This window comes from Diceros bicornis, chromosome 36, assembly GCF_020826845.1.
Source record: "Diceros bicornis minor isolate mBicDic1 chromosome 36, mDicBic1.mat.cur, whole genome shotgun sequence".
Lineage (NCBI taxonomy): Eukaryota > Metazoa > Chordata > Mammalia > Perissodactyla > Rhinocerotidae > Diceros > Diceros bicornis.
Genome location: NC_080775.1, coordinates 13,585,136 through 13,606,519, shown reverse-complemented (window position 1 = coordinate 13,606,519; position 21,384 = coordinate 13,585,136). Strand labels below are relative to the sequence as shown.

Genomic DNA, 21,384 nt, shown 5'->3' with positions numbered 1-21,384 from the left:
TTCATAAGCAAAATTTTATTTTGCAATAACTATTTTTGTGATTATGAATATATAGCCTGATCCGGGAAGAAAATTAATAGACAGCTGTTCCTTTTACCATTTAATCAACTATCTACTGTACAAGCTCATACACCTGCAGCACAACGAAAGAAGAAAGATAACTTCTTTACACTGTGAATGGTTATATGAAATCCAGTTAACCCAATGTATCTACTTCATGTACGCCAGTATTTTTTCACTTGTCCTGATGATCAAGTACAAGCTCACAGTGCTTATATGGAAAAAGCCATATCATAACTTTGGTGCAATTACTGTGGCTGCAATAAAACTACAACATACACGTATATACACAACTCCAAATAGATTTGTCTTAAATGGAGGAAGAAAAATAACAATATAATTTATTTTAAATTTCAAAGACATTTTACTTGATTAAATCTGCGACCACTTCATTTTTCCTGCCTCCTTAAAAAGTTCCTGAAATCTGTCAGAGGCTTCTTCCATCTAACTACATTTACTCTGCCTCATGATGCCACACACTCATTAACTGCATGAACAGTTCAGTGCCCACATAAACTGAACATTAAAAAAAAAAATGAATTCATGATCAGGAGAGTGGGATGTTAAGGATTCTATTTTGTAAGTTTATAGGAATCCACAGAACATGTCCCATTTAGCACATAACCATCTTCTTTCTCCTGAAACAAGCAATGCGCCAAAATATTTGAGTGAAAACAAGTAACACCAAAGTACAACTCTTGGAGGAAAAAATCTGACATTTACCAACAGTTGGGGGAAGTGAACGCCAACACTTAAATGATGCAGTCCATAACATGAATCTGTAAGGTATCTATGTCGGGCAGAACTTCTCCACATTTGGGGCAAGAATGCATTGGAATATTCTGTTGTTGCTCTTGCCGCCAGTTTCTATCCTCAGCTCCTGGGAATAAGCAGTAAATGAAATGTCATTCCATTCCTTCCACGTTGCAAGCAGTTTTTTTGGTTTAATAATAGATGGTTAATTTTAACATCAAACTTTGTAATCAGTACACAGTGGCAAGTGAATACAGGTTTTTTGGTCTTTAACTGAAGCAGTCACTATGCATACAAAGAAAATCTCCAAAAACAGTACCTGCTTCCCTATTATTTTAGGATTTAAGCTCTACTACAGGTCCTAGGATGTGAAAATGCGTGGTTTCAGTTCTAGGTATAACACAGTACACATTCTAGTAAAAGCTAGAATATTTGAGAGAAGAAAAGAGATAGATGAGGATATAAGCTAAAGAAAAGGAGAGAATATGGAGAAAACAAAGAGCAGAGCACAGGAAGGTATCCTAGAACAGTGTGGATCTTCTCAGAAGCAGAGAAAGTAATTAACATTCGCTCAGCAGACAATTTTGAGCACCCTGCGACATGGAAAAGAGGGATACAGACGTGGTGGGGACATCAGGCAAGAAAAGTGATGGTGGCAGCATGTGAGGCAAGTGCCACGGCTGTGTCACATGCAAGGGGTTTTAGTGGGAAGATAGAGAAAGGCACATGGCTCAGACTGCTCCATGCAGACAGGCTCCCTGGAAAAGACCTATTCCTCTTGAGAGGAGCCTTGAGAATGAATAAGAGTTATCCAGGCAAAGGAAGTGAGGAGAAAGAATCGAAGAATGAGACCTATCACTTGCCCCAATTTTGGAGTTGGACGAGGTTCAAGTCTAAATTCAAGAATGCTCAAAATAAGCCTTGACTCCAAGCAGGTCCCACGTGCGCAAACTGTGATCAATGCTGGAAAGGACTTCTCGCACCTGGGGCATCCCCTTGGTCTGACCTTCTGGACCAATGCAAACCATTTCGATTTCTAAAATCAAACGATTTTGATTTCTGAAGTCTCAGCACAGGTCTCTAGACTTTCGTTTAGCCCCCAAAATGTTTGTTTTTAGAGGATGATAGTGGAGGTAACCTTTAACAATGGTTATTTGCTTCTGAGCATATTATTTCAATTGAATAACATGTAAGATAGTCTGTGTTCAGCAAACTTGAGAAGCACTTTTGAATAGAAATATTGATCACAAGGCATGATTTCTGAAACAGGGGAGTTTCCACTGGTCTCATTGTTCTAGATCAGGGGTCAATAAACTTTTTCTGTGAAGGGGCCAGAGAACAAATATTTTTGGTTTTGCAGATCATATCATTTCTCTCACAAGTACTCAACTCTGCCATTGTAGCATGAATGCAGCCATACACAGTATGTCAACAAAAGGGCATGGCTATGTTCCAATAAAACTTTATTTATAAATAGGTGACAGGTCAGATTTGGCCTGTGGGCTACAGTTTGCCAAACCTGCTAGAATCTAGATGACAACCAGTCACGTATCAGGGACTATTAATTCTTCATTTTAAACATTATTGCCTCCATTTGTGCCTTTATTTTTGTCCTAGTCTATGTTTCAAGACTCAGAGTTGGGCTGTTGTTATCAGTGGGCCTGTGGGTCCCCTCTGCCTCCTGGCTCTGCATTATAAATAAGCGTAGTCAGCTTTCATTATTAACACATCACACTCATTTCTGCCTTTGCCTGGTTATTTTTACACCATACTTACCTAAATCCTAGCTCAAGGCCAAGCTTAAAGTCACATCTCTTCAAGGCCTTTCTCAACTCCCTAGCCCTTAGTGATCACCTTTTCCTCTTATCTTCGGCACTGTTATTCTATTACTTACTCGTTATCTTGTATCATGAATTCATTTTTTTATGTGCACATCCTGTCTCTCCAACTAGACCATAAGCCCTCATGGATCTGACCATGTCCTACGCCCCTTTGTTCCCTCGTGCTCAGCTGAGTGTCCTAGACCAGAGTAGATGCTTAGATGGCTGCTGATGACAACGATAATGAAATTTATTGAGAGAGCCTAATGTTTAAGGCAGCTTTGTTAAGAAACCACAAGAAAAATCTTAAGACAGTCTCTGTTCGGAATATTGTGTTTTAAAAGACAAAGAAGCTTATTAGGATAATTATAAACAAATCTGCACTTTGTAATGATTTTTAGATTGCAAATGTAATTCAAAGAGTGAGTTCCTTTTTTAATGTAAAAAGGGATTTGCCTTATATAGTTAGGACAAAGGAAAATCTTCCCCTAAGAAACCCAGGCGCAAGACGTGGTCCTTTTCGACCCAACACAATCTTGTAGGCACTTCTAGATATGAGGTATATGGGTGTTCCTAGGATATTTAAAATCGGGTTAGAGAAAATACCTCAAGTGGGTAGACGCAGCTTTTAGAGAAGAACATAAGTTTTACCTGCTGATACTAAAAAATGCCTGAGGCTAATATGTATGTCAGTCTACATGCTGCTCCTTCTGCATGTGCTCACGAATACTATCTTTATTTTTAACCTGAATTACTACCACTAATATTTACTTTAACCTATTTTTTCCTGTAAAAGAACTTTGGTGGGGGGCTGGGAAGAGATGAGAGTCAAAGGGATACTCAGGGAACTTTCCCCAAGATTTAACAGTTAATTATACACACTGACATTGCTTCCTTGCTGCGGAGAACATTGTGACGTAGTTCCGTTTCAATAGTCACTTGGGACATGGAAGGGACTTAGACTGGTCCAGCACTAAAAAAAAGTTAAAGAACCAGTTTTATGTGAAATTTAGGATGGCATCCTAAACCCAGATTCCTCTTAGTGGCATTACTATTAACTTTTCATCAGGCTATATCAGTCCTTGATCCTTTGAATTTTTTTTTTTCATATCTAGACTCAAGGATAATATTTCCCTTTCAGTGATGTACTATAAGCCAGTGATTTACTATAAATTACAGAACATGATTACTGGTGTGTTAAAACCATGTAATAGACACAGCATCATACTTTTAATAAGTGTCATGACCAATTTCACTCAGGGAATTAAAATCTAGATTTCATACATAATTAAATGACAATCTATTACAGGCAGTACCGTGTAGTAGTGAAGAGTCAGATAACCTTGGGCTCCATGTCCAATTCTGCCCCTAAGTAGCTTTGTGATGCTGGGTTACTTAACCTTGTCTTCCAGAAGATGGTGATAATATATACCTCATGGAATTTTGTGAGGATCACAGGAAATAATGTGTATGAAGTGATCAGTGCAGTACCCACGCATAGTAAACTCTCAATAAACGGTAACATTATTATATGCAAAACACCAGGTAGTGGGTAGAGATATAAGCTCCAAAACAGCTTATTTAATAGGGTACTTAAATGCATATTTATGACACATAAATAATTATAATATAAAATAGCAGATAAGTACTAAAACAGGAATAAAGTACTTTGGAAATTCAAGAGGGAGGGTCACATTCTGTTGGAGATGGTATTTGAAATGGGTTTTAAAGATGGGGTAAGAGACTGTAAAGAGACTGGAGGAAGACAGGGATGTGACTGTGGGAAGGGCATCTACGTGAAGGACATCCCATAAGGAAGTACATGTAGGTATACAAGCTTAGGACAAGTTCAAGGAACAGGGAGTGATTCAGTTGGCTAATATCTGTATGGGAATAGAGTGAGAGAAGACTTAAAAGTTTGGCTGTGCCAGGCCTCAACTGCCAGCGTGAAGAGTCTGGTCTGGATTCAGCAGGTAATGGATGAAGACAGGGGTATCGTCAAAATAAAACTGATGGGGGCGATATTTTTGGTAGCTTGATTTGGAACCCATTGCACAGAATGTAGTGGAATTTTTCTTCAAGCATCTTCTTCATAGGACAGTTATCCCCTGGAACCCTGAAAACCCAGAATCACAGGGGACTCACCTCTTTGAACAAGGTAAGCCTGCTGGTCGGAGTCACTTGTTCTTGCCCCATGACGGCTCTGCATTTCCATCAAGGACTGCCTACTGGGATTAAAAGCAACACCATATGTGATGTTCTAAAACCCTGAAGTATCACAACATTAAGCAGACACTCAACAGAAGTATGAGAAAAAAGGAGCTGAACTATAATGCCGAGGTTCATAAAAACCAGAACTTCAGACTAATTTGAGTTTTAAATATTATTGGCACTAGGACACAGTGTAGCAAAAGTAGTAAGATTAAAAACAAATTAGTTAGGAAATAACCAAACTGTCAATTGATAGGGGAATGGATTAGAAAAAAGTACTTTTTTATTCTAAAACAAGACATACATATTTCTACAAGAAGACACTACAGAGCAATTAAACAGAATTAAATCTGCATATATACAGAGTTCAAAATCACAATGTTATGCAAAGCAAGTTGCAGAACAATACCTATAGTGATCACTTTGTAACTTAAGCACAGAAAAATTAATATTATCTCATTTTAAGATATTATGTAGATGTGTATATATGTAAAAGTATAAAATGCATGGGGATGCTACCCACCAAATTGCAGGCAGTATGAGGAAGGGAAGAGAGGAATATAATGAGGGACGCAGAACAAAGGAGACTTCAACTTCATCTATAACTCCTTTTTTCTTTTAATAAAAATATACTTGAAACAAATAAAAGAAATGTTAGTAACTGTCAGTCCTGGATGGAGTACATATTGGTTTGTGTTATTTTATTCTCTGTATTTTTCTACTTCTGTTTCTCTATATTTCAAATTTTTCTCAAAATGAAAATTTAAAAAGAGAAGTAATTTTAGCAATATTTTCTTTTAAAACAAATTCCAGAATTATTTAAAGTGTCAGGAATATTTCATCCATGCCAATAGCAGGATGTGACTTCAGAATACATAATATCATGTTTTTACAGCTTATCTAAAAGCACAGAACTCAATCAAGTTTTCACAAGACACTGCCAAGCCTTGCTATAAGTCAAACTAAGTGTTAGGAACACAATCAAATGAAGTGTACTCAAAACGATTTTTTTTTTTTTTTGGTGAGGAAGATTGGCCCTAAGCTAACATCTGTTGCCAATCTTCCTCTTTTTTGCTTGAGGAAGATTAGCCCTGAGCTAACATCTGTGCCCATCTTCCTCTATTTTGTATGTGGGATGCCTCCACAGCATGGCTTGACAAGTGGTGTACGTCTTCTTCCAGGATCCAAACTCACAAACCTGGGCTGCCCAAGCAGAGCCAGACTGAACCACTACACCGTGGGGCCAGCCCCTCAGAGCAATTCTTATAGCTCAAATTAGCAAACACCTTTGGCGGGTCACCTCTCCGACAGCCCATGCTGATATGTGCTCTAAGTCCTCCCCTCACCTTACCTGCCTCCATCTTCAAAATCATTATTCTCTTTCAGCAGAATTGCCAGCTGCAATGCCAGCTGCTCCTTTTCTTCATGAATCTTCTCTCTCGCTGCTCTTTCAGCATGAAAGTCAGAACAGTAAACCTCCATCTGTCAGAGGAAAAAACAGACAGAAGTTACTACCTAGACGAATGTGCATTCTCTACAGCTCACCTGTTGATGAGGTGAAGAGATAGTGCTGCAGCCTGTGACATACCTGGTAAATAACAGGGACACATTCCTGCTAGAAACCAGCGTAATGACGATGACTTTCCAACTACTTCCAAATAGAACTTACAAGTTGTGTGTGCTTTAAACAGTTAGAACCCAGCAACCACACTGATATAGGTGGTTTAAATACTGTATGTACCATTAATTCAGTAAAATTCTCTCGTCTCTTTTTTTAAACATAATATTCAGGATTAGCTTAATATAGTAAACAGTTTATTTACTCTGTCAGGTATATTTATGAAGGGTGGCCTTAAGATAAATTTAAAAAAAAATAATAAATAGATGCAATTTCTTGAATTCTAAACATGCGTGAGGTCCGATGTTAGGTGCCTATATTGACTATCTTATTTCACCCTATCAAGAATCCTGGGAATGTAGAATTCTATGCTCATTTTACATTTACAAGTTTAATAGCTCTTAATCTTGGGGGAAATGAGTTAAGTGGTCAAACCAGCATTTGACCCCAGACTGAAGTCCATATACCATGGACTCTTCTATATACCATGCCACTTTCCATAGTGGTGGTAGCCAGCCTCCAAGATGGCTCCAGTGATCCTCACCTTCCACATTGAGTACTTTCACCTCCCACATGAATACCCTACCACATGTGTATGGTCCCCTCCCACAATGAATAGGGACAATCCATGTAACCACTGGATATTGCCAAAGTGATGGGGTGTGGCTTCTGAGACTAAGTCATAAAAGACCCTACAGCTTCCGTCTTGCTCTCTCTTGGATCACTTACTCCAGGGGAAGCCAGGTGCCATATCATGCGAGTGCTCTAGTAGCCCTATGGAGAGGTCTACATGATGAGAACTAAGGCCTCCCACCCACAGCCACGTGAGAGCCATCCTGGAAATGCATCTTCCAGTCCACCTTGAGTGCAGCCTCATGAGAGACCCTAGGCCAGAGTCACCCTGCTAAGCTGCTCCTGGATTCTTTTTTTCTTTTTTCGTGAGGAAGATCAGCCCTGAGCTAACATCCATGCCAACCCTCCTCTTTTTGCTGAGGAAAACTGGCCCTGAGCTAACATCCGTGCCCATCTTCCTCCACTTCATGTGGTATGCCGCCACAGCATGGCCTGACAAGCGGTGCATCGGTGCGTGCCCGGGATCCGAACCCGGGCCGCCAGCAGCAGAGCGCGCACTTAACCACTACGCCACGGGGCCAGCCCCTGCTCCTGGAATCCTGACCCACAGAAACTGTATGAGGTAACAACTGCTTGTGGTTGTTTTAGCTGCTAAGTTTGGAGGGTATTTTGTTACATAGAAATACAAACAGATAAATATTACGCCATATAGCAATTTCTTCATTGTTATAAAATTATAAAGTAAAAACGAATTACTTAATAGTGAACTAAGCATTATTATAATACCAGTTTTTAAGTTTCTATATTTAAAATTAGGCTTTTCTTTTCAACTTTAGTGGTTCCAGGATACAAATTTTTATCCAATACTTTTAAGAGTAAAATTAATAAAAATTTAAATATTCTATCACAATTGTAGTTAGACAAAAAAAGTACGTGATAAAGAGATCATTTTAAGGGATTTCCTGCCATCTGTGAATGATCCAGCATTTTATGGTATCACTGAAGGATCGTGGGCTTTTCTGAGTCAGACCTAAATTTGAGTTAGTCTCACTTCTCTCACTTATTAGCTTGGAGCCAGTAAGAACTCGATCTTTGTTTTATCCATTCCTATATCCCCACCAGTAGGAGCAGTGTCTGGCATTTATAGGTGTTCAAAAAAGAGTTGCTGGGGGCTGGCCCGGTGGCGCAAGCGGTTAAGTGCGCGCGCTCCAGTGTGGCGGCCCAGGGTTCACCGGTTCGGATCCCGGGCGCGCACTGACGCACCGCTTGTCAGGCCATGCTGTGGTGGCGTCCCATATGAAGTGGAGGAAGATGGGCATGGATGTTAGCCCAGGGCCAATCTTTCTCAGCAAAAAAAAAAAAAAAAAAAGAGGAGGATTGGCAGATAGCTCAAGGCCCATCTTCCTCAAAAAAAAAAAAAGAGTTGCTGAATGACTTAACAAGAGTATGTATCAAAACAAAACAAATGTCTGTGTAGAGAATATGGCAAAAGTACATGACTACAGTATCATGAGGTACCCAAACAAAGGAGATCCTATAAACAGCTCAGGCTGAGGGTCTATTCCTGCAGAAATAAAACTAAAGCCATATGTCCAGTCAACCACTTCCATATTTCACTGGGTCACAGCCACTCTTGGCAGCTCGTAATGCATATGTATGTAGGGAATAATAAATTGTTGCCATTGTTATATTAAAATACTCTGTTTATCTTTATCAGATTGGCAAACATTTAAAAGAATGATTCAAGGATGTGGGGAAATAGGAGCTCTCATCTTTTGGTGAGAGAATAATTTTGGGTATGCCTTTTTAGAAGACAACTTGGCAATATTTAACTTAAAAACAGGCATACCCAATGACCCAACTATTCCATTTCTGTATCCTACTATAGATTCCACAAGTGCACAGAGACATACATACAAGAATGTGCAATTTATTGTCGTTGATACTAGCAAAAATATTGGTACAACCTCCATGTCTATTAATAGAGGTTAAGTCTATCACGGTAATGCACATTTTGGAACACTATGCAACTGTTAAAAAAGTAACATATGGCGTGAGCGATAACATGGAGAGATGTCCAAGATATGAGTGAAAAAGTTGTAGTATAAAACGAATAGTGTGATCTCATTTTTAATTAAGCACACAAAAGAAAAACAAAGGAAAAAGGGTTTCCCCCCTTTTTTGTGATTTTACCTCACAGGCAGGATGTATTCTCACTAATAAACTCTCCTCCAAGTACTCCACCCTCCAGGATCAAGAGTGGGCCAAAACACTCACAACAAGCCAATCATACACAAATTCTTCCAGAGAACGGTAAAAGAAATCTGTCTCCACTGGTTTTTATGAGGCCAGTAAAACTCTGATATCAAAACGTGACCAGGACATTAGCAAAAGGAAAATTCTAGGCTAATCTTACTCAAGAATATAGATACAAAAATCCTAAGCAAAATAGGAGCAAACCAAATCCAGCAACATAAACAGAGGATAATTCAAGAAATGCAAAGTTTGTTTGATATTTTAAAAATCAATGTGATTCACATTAACAAATTAAAGGCAAAAGGCATATAATTATCTAATTATATCATTATATGAAGAAAAAACATTTCCTAAATAAAATTCAACATCCACTCAAAATAAAAATTTTTGGCAAACAAGGAAGAGAAGGGAATTTCCTTAACCTGGTAAGTGATATCTACAAAAAGCTACAGCAAACACCACACACTTAACAGTGAAATGTTGAAAGCATTGCCTCTGAGACTGGGAGCAAGGCAAGGCTGCCTGCTATCTCCATTGTTACACAACATTGTACTGGGGTCCCAGCCAGTGCAATAAAGCAAGAAAAAGAAATAACAGAAAGAAGTGGAAAGGAAAAAAACTGTCATTATTTTTTTTTGGTGAGGAAGATCACCCCTGAGCTAACATCTGTTGCCAATCCTTCTCTTTTTGCTGAGGAAGATTGGCCCTCGCCTGACATTTGTGTCCATCTTCCTCTACTTTATATGTGGGACGCCTGCCACAGCATGGCTTGATAAGCAGTGGGTAGGTCTGCACCTGGGATCTGAACCTGCAAACCCTGGACCGCTGAAGCGGAGCACATGAACTTAACCACTATGCCACCGAGCTGACCCCTAAACTGTCATTATTTAAATGATATGATTATTAATGTACAAAGTCCAAAAGAATATTCAGAACTACTGTTAGAATTAATATGAGTTGAGCAAGTTTACTGCATACAAAGTCAATATACAAAAATCAATTGTATTTCTATATAACAGCAATTGTTAGAAAATGAAGTTTTTAAAAAGATGTTATTTACAATAGTATCATAAAAATAAAAAATATCTAGGAATAATCTAATAAAAGATGAGTAAAATATTTACTGAGAAGATTAAAAATATTACTGATAAGCATTAAAGAAAATAAGCCATGTTCATGGATTGGAAGAGTAAATGTTGTAAAGATGTCAATTTTCCCCAAATTGATTTATATACATTTAATATAATTCCAATCAAAACTACAGTAGGTTTTCTGTGTGTGTGGAAAATATCAAGCAGACTCTAAAATTTATATGAAAATGAAAAAGGGAAGGAAAATCTAAGGTCCTCTTAAGAATATCAATGGAGTAGGAAGACTTACTCTACCAGATATCATAACTTTTGATGCTTTATATTAAGTTAAGACAGGATGGTACCAGAGCAAGGATACATAGCCCAAAGGAACAGTACAGTACTGAGTCCAGAAATAGACCCAGGGGTAAATGGACACCAGATATGACAAAGGGCAGCAGAGTACATAAGAAAAGATGGCTTTTTAATAGATGGTGCCAAGTCAGCAGGATATTCATACAGGAAAAAAATATGAATTTTTACCCTTATCTCACTCCATATAGAAAAGCTAGTTCCAGATGGTTTCTAGATCTTAATGCAAAAGGCAAAACAATAAAACTTTTAGAAGATAACATAGGAGAATATCTTCATGGCCTTCAGGTACTAAGAGTTTTTTAAACAGGACACAAAAAGTACTAATCATAAATGAAAAGACTGACAAATTGGACTACATTAAAATTAAGAACTTTTGTTCATCAAAAGACACCTTCATGAGAGTGAAAAGGCAAATCACAGAGTGAAGAAACTTGCAACAAATATAACAGGCAAGGGCTTGTACTGGAGTACATAAGGAACTCCCATAAAATAAAAAAAAAACCCAGCAAACCAGAAGAAAAATGGGCAGAGACCTGATCAGCACTTCACAAAAGGGATACCTAAAAGTCCAGTAAACATTTGAAAAAGCACTCAATCTCACTAGCCATCAGAGAAATGCAAATTAAGTGAGACACCATTATACACCCACCAGGATGGTTAAAGATGAGAGTAAAAATACCGATAACACAAATAGGTGAGGATGGAGAGCAAGGGGAACTCTCTGTTGATGGGAGTGAAAACTGGTACAACTGCTTTGGAAAACTATTTGGCGTTATCTAGTAAGTGCGTAACACGCACACTCTACGAACCAGCAACTCTCCTCCAAGGTGTGCACCCAAAAGAAATGAATGCACAGGTGAACAGAGAGAGATGCACAAGAATGTCCAAACAACATTAATCATAACACCCCAAACTGGAAATAATCCTACTATCTATCAACTGTAGAATGGGTACAGTCATTGAGCTATACGCTTGAAAATTTGGTGCGCTTCCCACCTGTGATATACTTCAAGAACGAAGTTTTTTAAAAAATATACTGCTGGAAATAATAGAAAATCATAAAACATATTTTAAACACCATCACGTTCCCATTTGAGCATGTAATCAGGGTTGGCCTCACTCAGCTCCTGTTTCAGCATGCAGCGTACCTGGGCCCTGAGAATAGTCATGGTTTCCAGGTCCTCCTCCTGCTTGGCGATGGTCTGCTTCATCTCATCCATTTGAAGTTGCTTGAAAGCAAGGGCCTTTTCTGCTAGTTCCAGTTTTTCATTTAGTTCCAGCAGCACCATCTTATCCACTTTTTCTGACTGAAATAGACAAGTTTATTTGAGAAAAGGTTTTGAAATAATTCAACCTATTTTAGTAAAATATTAGTGAAGGTTTATTTTCTTTAAATGATTGGTTCTAAACTGTTCTGTTAATTAGCAAAGATAACTTACTCAAAAAGTTGTATTCATTTAACTTACGGCTTGCAAATAATAATTTCCTAATTTAAAGCAATAATTACAAAAAAGAAAACACTAAAATAAGGGAAATGATAACAAACTCCAATCGCAGTGAGGTTGTAACTTGCTGATACTGCTAGTCTTCCACTGACATTACTCTTTGTGAAGTCAGTGGAAAAAGAAGAATCATATTTAAATTAAAATTTACTAGGTCCTAGAGAGGAACAATATTCTATTAAAAAAAATGAAAAGCAACAAGTGTATTTATGAGGATATTGACTCAAAGACCCTTTCTAATTTGAAGCTTCCATGGTCTTTATTTATTTATTGCAGGTCTCTTGAGGTAAAATTGACAAAACTGTCAGATATTTAAAGTGTACAACGTGATGATTGAAAAGATTCCCCATCAGGTTAATTAACACATCCATCCCTTCATAACACATCCATCTCTTCACATATCTATCCATGGTGTTTAAATTAGCATACCATGCTGGGCATTATTACTAATTCAAGTTGCAGCCCAGTAAGTCCAGGGTCTCAAGTTCACTGACAGCAGGCAAGCTAGTCTGTAATAGCTCCCCTGCAAATCCACTCACCCTTAGAAATGCTAAAAGCTTACTCCCTGACTGTAGGACATTAGCACCCTCTTTGTACACAAAGCACATTATACATACGTGGAACATCAGAAGTTATAAACACTTAGACACAAGAAATCAATTATAAACTGAAAAACAATCTTTGAAACCCGATTTGGTTAAGGATTAACGCAACTACTTTACATATGAAATGTTCAGTAGTTTCCATTCATTACTAGACTATAAAAGCAATTTTTTTTTTTCTATGAGTACCTCCTTCCTTTTTAGTTCCTCAATTGTTTTCAATGCATTATTGTACTCCTGAAGAAGCCTGTTGTGTGTCAACTGTAGACAGGCTAATTTGGACCTATTTAAAAAGAAATTAAAAAATGGAATCTTGGGGAAAATACAATAGAAACATACAGTCTTGCCTCCCAACCTTCTTTTGAACACTCAAGTAGCAAAATCTGCTCTCCTACCTTTATTATCCCATCACCTAATAGTATTTTCTTACACTCAAAGAAAACATTTTTTTCAAAAAATCAAGATAGATTACTAATGATTTTCATATATTTTTTTTTTTGGTGAGGAAGATTGGCCCTGAGCTAACATCTGTTACCAATATTCCTCTATCTTTTGTAAGAAAAGATACAGAATATATCTGTGTATATACGCCGCCACAGCATGGCTTGATGAGCAGTGCGTAGGTCCACGCCCGGGATCCGGACCCACAAACCCCGGGCCACCAAAACAGAGCACGCGAACTTAACCACTACGCCACTGGGCCAGCCCAATATTCATAGTTTTGTTATAACAAAACTTAAATTTTATCTCCTCAGAAAAGTCTCCTAGTACTCCTTCAAATAAAGAGAAAATTTTAAAATTTATTCTCAAATCCTAATTCCAACCTGTATGAAAGAGCTACCCTATCTTCTTTTAGCAAGTAGCCATTTCATCAACGGCACACTCACTTTTCATCTTCTGTTTTGGCTTGCTCCATCTTGATTTCTGATCGCATGCTTTCCACTTGTAGCTCTAACTTTTTGTTATTATAAACAAGCTCTTGTTTTTCACTCAATTCTGACGGAGTTGCAGAATTTTTCCTTTCAAGGGCCTGGCATCTAAGCAAGATCAAAATTTCATGAGGATAAACAATGCTCCTTCATTTCTCAGTGGCTTTTACACAAATCCCAAGATTATGCAGCAAACACAAAGAATTTTAGGATTGTATTTTTCAAGGATTTAACAGTACAAAATAAAATATTTTATCCTCCTTGCTTCTTTACTGCAAAAAAGTACAGATCTAAGATCACACAGCTACTGCCCACTTGGAATAATTGTTTTCAGTAGTAATGCAAATATATTTTTCGTTATTTAGACACAGACCAAAGTAGTAACTGGCTAAAGGTGCTCTGATATAGTGATCCATGGATACCTTTAATATTTTTAAAAGTTGTGGGTTCTGTTAAGCACAAAGAATATGACTCTGACAAAGATTCAAGAGGGGAAAAGGAAGTGCCCTAGCCCTCTTAAAGATCAGAAAGAGAATTTCAATATAATAATAGCAAATATGAACCAATGACAGCTGTGCGCAAAGCATTAATGCCAAGCACGTTAAACATTATCTCACTTAATACGACATTATGAAGTAGGAATTATGACCCACATTTTACAAATGATAAAACTGAGGCTCAGAGAGGTTAAATAAATAACTTGCCCAAGGTAATACCACAAATAAGTTGCAGATCCATACTTCAACCTAGGTCTATTTGTCCAAAGACCTCAGCTTTAGCTGCTACGCTGTACCAGCGTTAGTAAGTGTAACCGCACAAGGAAACACGCTTGTATATTGTGCTGGAAACATCTTTGCCAACTAATCCAAAAGACCAACATCAACTTAGCTTTCCTAAATTTTGGGTAACTTCTTACATCAAGAGAAACAAGCAAATGCAAAATTCTCAATTTATATATTAGCTTTCAGAAGTGACTGAAAATGAAAATTTTTTTCCTAAATAAATCTCACTCAAGTTCTTCTTGCTCTCTGCAGCTTTCTTTTAAGTTTGTTCATATCGAGGTTGTCAGCTCAGGTAAGTCACAGGAAACCTGGCTCACTGCTTTTTACAGGTCCTTATACAGGCTAGGATGCTTAACAGATGCCCCCAAAGAGCTGAATCCCCAGAGTCCTCTGGGCCCATTCCCCCACCTTATTACAAGTATTTTATGTTTACATATTAACCTGAACACTAGTATTTTTTTGAATTCATATTTTAATTAGATTTCTATTTTTCTTTTAGTCAGTAACACAGTAACAAAACTATGTTTTTATATAGTGACATATTTTGTAAAAATGTACACTTTTTGAAGGATGAAATTCATCTCTCATTCTTACTTTTCTTGAAGTCTCTTCTTCATTAGCTCAGCTTCACTGAGTTTCGTATGAGCCTCTTGAAGCTCCTTAAACAGGGTTGTCACTTGTTGGTTTAGTGTTTCCACTTCACTTCCAATCTGTCATACAAGAAATCCCAAACACACATACGTGATTTGCATCAGAGATTAAATGACCCTCTTTGTGAGAAAACAGTGTGAACCATTACTATTCAATTAAGACTGACTGATGAATTGATTAAACTTTTGACAATGAATGCCCCAAATATTTTGTATGAAAAGGAACGTTTTGGATACAACTCTGTTTCCTTACAGAGTATTACCAGATTGATTTGGATGCACTTGTGATAATGACTTTATCACAATTAAAATTAACTCTGACCATGGTTCAAGAGATCATAGACCACAGCAGTGTCAAAGCACAACCTTATCCAGCTAACAACTCACTCCCATATTCCCTTGCCAATTTATGTCTCTAGTTTACTCATCTCTTTCCATTGTGCAGCCTTTTTCCTGGCAGCTTTAGAATGTCTGTCAATGAGTTTTTACGGTGCCTTGGAGGTCTCAGTACTTCTCTATTATTGGTTGTCAAATTCGTTTTAGTCAACATAGACCAATTCACTTTAGTCAACATAGTACTCTTACTCATGGGTGGTCTCTTCATCTCAGTTTTCTAAATGCTCTCCATTCTCTTCAAAGTAGGGGACTCAGCCCAGAGCGTGGCATACAGTAGACATTCAATATATATTTGTTGAATAAACGAATTAGCTAAAGTGAGTATTTTACGTAAATGCCCCGTGCGTGGGCTACTGCGGCTCTTACAACTTCATAGCTAAATCAACTTTCCCTACACTTAAGACTCTATGTGTGCAGGTTCGAGGCACATCTTTAAATTGCCACAGAACATTGACTATATAAACACATACCTTTTTCATTCTATTTTATTCCAACCAGTAGTGAGATAGAACCAAGATTTTCAATTCTGCCTCAAGTTTCTGCGTCAGATCCTCAAAGGATCTCCTTATCAAGTGGACAGAATTCCTTTTTCATGTAGTAGGCCTGTTCACTTAGGAATTTAGGGAAAGAAATCAGTCAAGAAGAGATAGAGGAGTGATTTCCTAGAATCTCTGGGATAGGAATACATCTCACTACAATTTACACTGAATGACATTCAAATCAAGACAAGGAAATAGGAGAGAAATAAAAAATATTCAACACTAAAATTATTTCTATATTCCTAAAGCCAATAACGTAATACAAGAATCACCTTCTGTACTACTCACGTCCACGGGGTGTGAGAGCAGCCTTAGAATCTTACTACTCACAGTTTCTGTGCTTTTCTCCTCTTCTTTCTCAGTTTCTGTGCTCTCCTCTGTCTGGGTCTCAATTTCAGAATGATCATTGGCTTTCTTTTCAAAATCTGAAATTCTAAAAAATTGCAGAATGTAGAAAAGTTACTTTCCCTTTGGTTTCAAGAGGAATAACAAATGCAGAAGCACTAAAAAGAACATTGTTCAAAATTTGGACAAAGAATCAGGTTTTCAAAATCTCTTCTTATTCACTTTATTAGCTTTGGTTTTTGCTTTTCATCCTAAAATTGGCTAGAATCAATTTAAGAGATGAATACATACAGAGGTAAAAACATAAGTATAACTCATCTTGAACACTGAAAAACACTGCCTGTGTTCTTGTAACTGCAATACAGAGAAATATTTTTAAAATCTGTGTTTTTGTGTGGGTACACATGTGCAAGCATGTGTGTTAGATGAATGTGTGTGTCCCTTCATAAGGATTCAGCAGAGAAGGAAAGACTTTTCCTTTTTGGACCCATTGACGTTGACAAGTCCCTGAAAACAAAAATGTAGCATCATTCTTACACTGAATCATAACCACATGAAAGCTATCCCAATACAAACGAAACAAAAGGAGACCTATGGTTAGAGATGGCAGATTGAATATAAGCACGTAATTTTTCTCCCACCCTGAGCCCCACTAAAATGACTTTTAAAAAGCCATACCTATGAGAGCAAAGAGAAAGGGAGAGGAAGTAATAGCAAGAAGATTTGGGAAGCACAGGTATGAGTGGGAACTGAACTGGCAGCCCATGAAGGCTGGATCTGAAGCCAACAGTAAGGAGAACCAAGACGTCACCCACTTCACACTGTGGGACCTAACAGGTTCACAAATCGGTGACACCAGCTGGCTCTTGACATGGGGATAAGGGTGGAGCCTGTTTAAGAAGGACTAGAAGATCATAAAATAAAGGGTCTCTGGACTCAGAGATGTTAATCCGAGTTGAGCGCTTGGGTTTCCTACTGAAAAGAGGGACCTTACACACAGAATACTGAGACCCTCGGCCTCCTTTTCCTACTCATCTCAAGGACGCTGCCATCTAGTAAAGTACCCTACAGGCAGGAGACTGGAAGAGTCTCCTCTGGAGAACTTGATCAGGATAAGGGAAAAGATTTAAAGTTCCTGATTTGGGGCTTCCCCAAGGAAACCTCCCAGCCAGACCACCCTACACATGCACACAGCACTTCCTTCAGCTTCTAACTCCCCCTCTTAAGTCTGATCAAATAGCCAAGAATGCCAGCCACTTCAGGAAAACCTTAAAATGAAACAGATAAAAGTAAACCAGAAAAGAGCAACTTACTGAAATTAGAATATGCCTGGGGTGGGGAGGGGAACTTCAAAAAAACTATCATTAATATCCTTAGAGACAGAAGGAAACATATTACAATCAAACAAAAGTAGAACACTATAAAACAGGAACATTCAAAAGACCCTGCTGCTCAAAAAAAGAGAAGATGAAAGTTGATCAAATCTGTCAGAAAGGAGAAAAAAAAAAAGAAAGAGAAAGATGGGACAGAGGAACACAGAGTTAAGAAAATTAGAGGCCTGGTCTAGGAGGTCCAATTCAAAATAACAGTAGTGATAGAAAGAGAAAACAGAGAAAATTGAGGGTAGGAGATTATCCCAAAATTAATTCAGGATCACTTTTCAAGAACTGGAGGACATGAGTTTACAGAATGAAAGAGCCCACAGAGCGTCCAGAACAAACGGATGAAAATCGGGCTCACACCAAAGCACATGTGAAATGGCAGAATACTTGGGACAAAGCAAAGAATCTTTGGGAAGGGGAAAAACAAAAGAAGTTTTATCCCGAAAGATTAAGAATCAGAATGGCAATGCATTTCTCAGCAGTTAACACCAGAAGCTAGAATACAGTGAAGTAATGCTTTCAAAATTCAGAGGGAAAATTATATCCAATACAGAATTCTATATCTAGCCACACTGTCCATTGAGTATAAAGGCAGAGAGATCTTCAGATATGCAGATCTCAGAAAATATACTCCCCATAGATTGTTTCTTAATAAGTCAGAGGAGATATGGTGAGCTCTAGTTGAAAAAAAAATTTTTAAAGAGTAAGAAATGCATTGGATTCAGGAAACAGGTGATCCAACATAGGGAGAGCTGAAGGAATTCCAGCAGGACCCAGAAAGCAACCAGGCCAGACTCCAGGAGGAAAGTGTTCAAGAGAATACTATTAGACTACTCACACAACTGAATGAACTGAGAGATTTCCTCAACGGGGAAGTGTATGGGGAAACTAAGCAAATTTTAAAAAGACAACTAGGGGGCTGGCCTAGTGGCGTAGTGGTTAAGTTCGTGCACTCCGCTTCGGCGGCCCAGGGTTCACGGGTTCGGATCCCAGGCGCAGACCTACACCACTCATCAAGCCATGCTGTGGCAGCATCCCACATACAAAAATAGAGGAAGATTGGCACAGATGTCAGCTCAGCAACAATCTTCCTCAAGCAAAAAGAGGAAGATTGGCAGCTGATGTTAGCTCAGGGCCAATCTCCCTCACCAAAAAACAAAAAAAACAAAAAAAAACCATAATTATGCATAGAGGTAAAAAAAGTTGTATAAAAAAGGAAAAATGGGGGCCGGCCTGGTGGCACAAGCGGTTAAGTGCGCGTGCTCTGCTGTGGTGGCCCGGGGTTTGCCAGTTCAGATCCCAGGCGCGCACCGACACACTGCTTGGCAAGCCATTCTGTGGCGGCGTCCTACATAAAGTGGAGGAAGATGGGCATGGATGTTAGCCCAGGGCCAGTCTTCCTCAGCAAAAAAAGAGGAGAATTGGCAGATGTTAGCACAGGGCTGATCTCCTCACCAAAAAAAAAAAGGAAAAATGGTCAAGGCATAGAGCATAGCTCAACCGAGAACTGTGTGTGTGTGTATGTTTGCACACGTGCCTGCAGAATAATGTAAACACTGAGTAGTGATCTAACTAAATTTCAATATAATCAATTTTGGAGTGGCGAAGGGGAGGGGAAGCAGGGTCCAGATGCATATGTGTGTGGTGACGATGATGGGAGTGAAAGACAGTTAAATCCTCAGCCTTCAGAGTGGGAGGTCAATAGATTATGTTTAAAATAAAAAAAAAAATTTAAGTAGCAATTTATGATAAATATCAAAAGAACCAGCTAAATACGTCGAAAGTGGTTGTCTGGGAAGCAGGACAAGGAGATGGGGGTGTTGGTCAAAGAACTATTGTTTTTCCATAAGAAGCCTGTGGAACAACCGATTCTTTTAACTATGTGAATGCAACACTGATTTTTAAAAAGGAACCTAGTGATAATAAAAAATAAAACAAACAGCATTGGTGTCTGTTGCAAATTGCCAAACCTAATTGGTGCACAGACACTGTTTCCAGGTAGGCAAATAAATGAGTCAAGAGCCAATTGGTGCAAAGTTGAAGGACAGGCCTTTACCACACCACTCACATATGACGCAGGGTTTTGACTTGCATTTGAATTACAACTTATCTTAATTTTTCAGGGTAAATTTGCATCTTGGGCTGACTTTTTCCTGCTCCCTCTCAATTTTCCTGGGCCACACTTTCCCTCTCCTTCCTGGCTGTCAGTTCAAGTTGGTTTAGAAAACACAAATTACATGAAATATTAATCCTGGCAAACAATGAAATAAAGACAAATCTCCTACCCCATCTCCCCACAAATAACCTAAAATTTTTCAGAATAAATTTTAGACTGTCTATACCCCTATTTCTCATGATTCATGAAAATGGCTGAAGACTGACTTATGTGAGAAAAAGGTTAGCTCTTGGAGTGTGTTTTCCTCATATCCTATACAGTGTGTAACTCAAGCGAGGTTATTCAGGGATCAGTCCTACCTTAGCTAAGAGGAAGTCATCATCCTGATGCCCACATGGAGAACATTAGTCCTGACAACTAATTACTGACTTGTCAGTTGTTAAACACTGAGAAAAGGATGGCTCACAAAGGAGAAATTTAATGCTCTTAAGAAAGGGACCATTTAATTTATTTATTTATCTGTGCATTGTTGCTATGTTTTTGGACTTCTCAAAAAGGCAGGACAAATATTTTACTCGACTAGAATACATGGTCCTAGTATCCTAGAAGTCAACCTCCAAACTCTTCTAAGGGACAGCAGTAGGACATGTGGTGAAAACCTAGGACTTACAGCCACTGTGCCTTTTTCACCTTTGAAAAGATCTGACCATCAAATAAGTCATTGGACAAAAGCCGATGAGTCTTCCAGGTTAACCCCATTCTGTATACATAACTTATGTTTCAGATTTTAAGAACAAATCTTCCTATAGTTAAAATTTTAAACTGCTTCAATTAGAAAGTGCTTCTTATAGTGCTATAGTTTTAAGATTAATGAGTCATTTACAATGTCTGAGAGAATTATGTCATAATGTATTCATGATTAAATGTTGCAATCATTGGAACCCTAAAACTATTCCATAACTTCCTCCATGTCTTATATGGTTTAGCACTTCACATTTCTAAACAGTGCATTCACAAATAGAAATTCATTGACTTCACGATTCTATAAGGTAGGTAAATTTTATGTCAAAGTGTGTGTGTATGCGTGTGTGTGTGTGTGTGTGTGTGTGTGTGTATCACATTCTATGAGGCCAGTATTACCCTTATACTAAAACCAGACAAAGATATCACAAGAAAACTACAGACCAATATCCCTTACGAATACAGATGCAAAAATCCCTAACAAAACACTAGCAATCCAAACCAGCAACATATAAAAAGGATTAAACACCATGAGCAAGTGGGATTTATCCAAGAATGAAAGGTTGGTTTAATATCTGAAAATCAATCAATGTAATACATCATATAAATAAAGGTTTAAAAAACCCATACGATCACCTCCACAAACATAAAAAGCATCTGACAA

At 38.2% G+C, this 21,384-nt stretch overlaps 1 protein-coding gene across 2 annotated transcripts in view; it reads right to left on the bottom strand.

The window, feature by feature from the left end:
• Positions 1–375: 375 nt before the first annotated feature.
• The window catches only part of OPTN (optineurin), a 36,071-nt gene continuing 15,062 nt past the window's right edge, over positions 376–21,384 (bottom strand). The window contains exons 7-14 of one of the 2 annotated variants that reach the window (XM_058532431.1): positions 16,467–16,569; positions 15,146–15,261; positions 13,728–13,877; positions 13,030–13,123; positions 11,885–12,043; positions 6,196–6,326; positions 4,779–4,861; positions 376–940 (exon numbers count right to left, since the gene is read on the bottom strand). In XM_058532431.1, coding sequence (XP_058388414.1) covers positions 813–940; positions 4,779–4,861; positions 6,196–6,326; positions 11,885–12,043; positions 13,030–13,123; positions 13,728–13,877; positions 15,146–15,261; positions 16,467–16,569 — 964 coding nt within the window. In that variant the 3' untranslated portion in view covers positions 376–812. The remainder of the gene's footprint in view (positions 941–4,778; positions 4,862–6,195; positions 6,327–11,884; positions 12,044–13,029; positions 13,124–13,727; positions 13,878–15,145; positions 15,262–16,466; positions 16,570–21,384) is intronic. The other variant, XM_058532432.1, reaches the window with a different exon arrangement.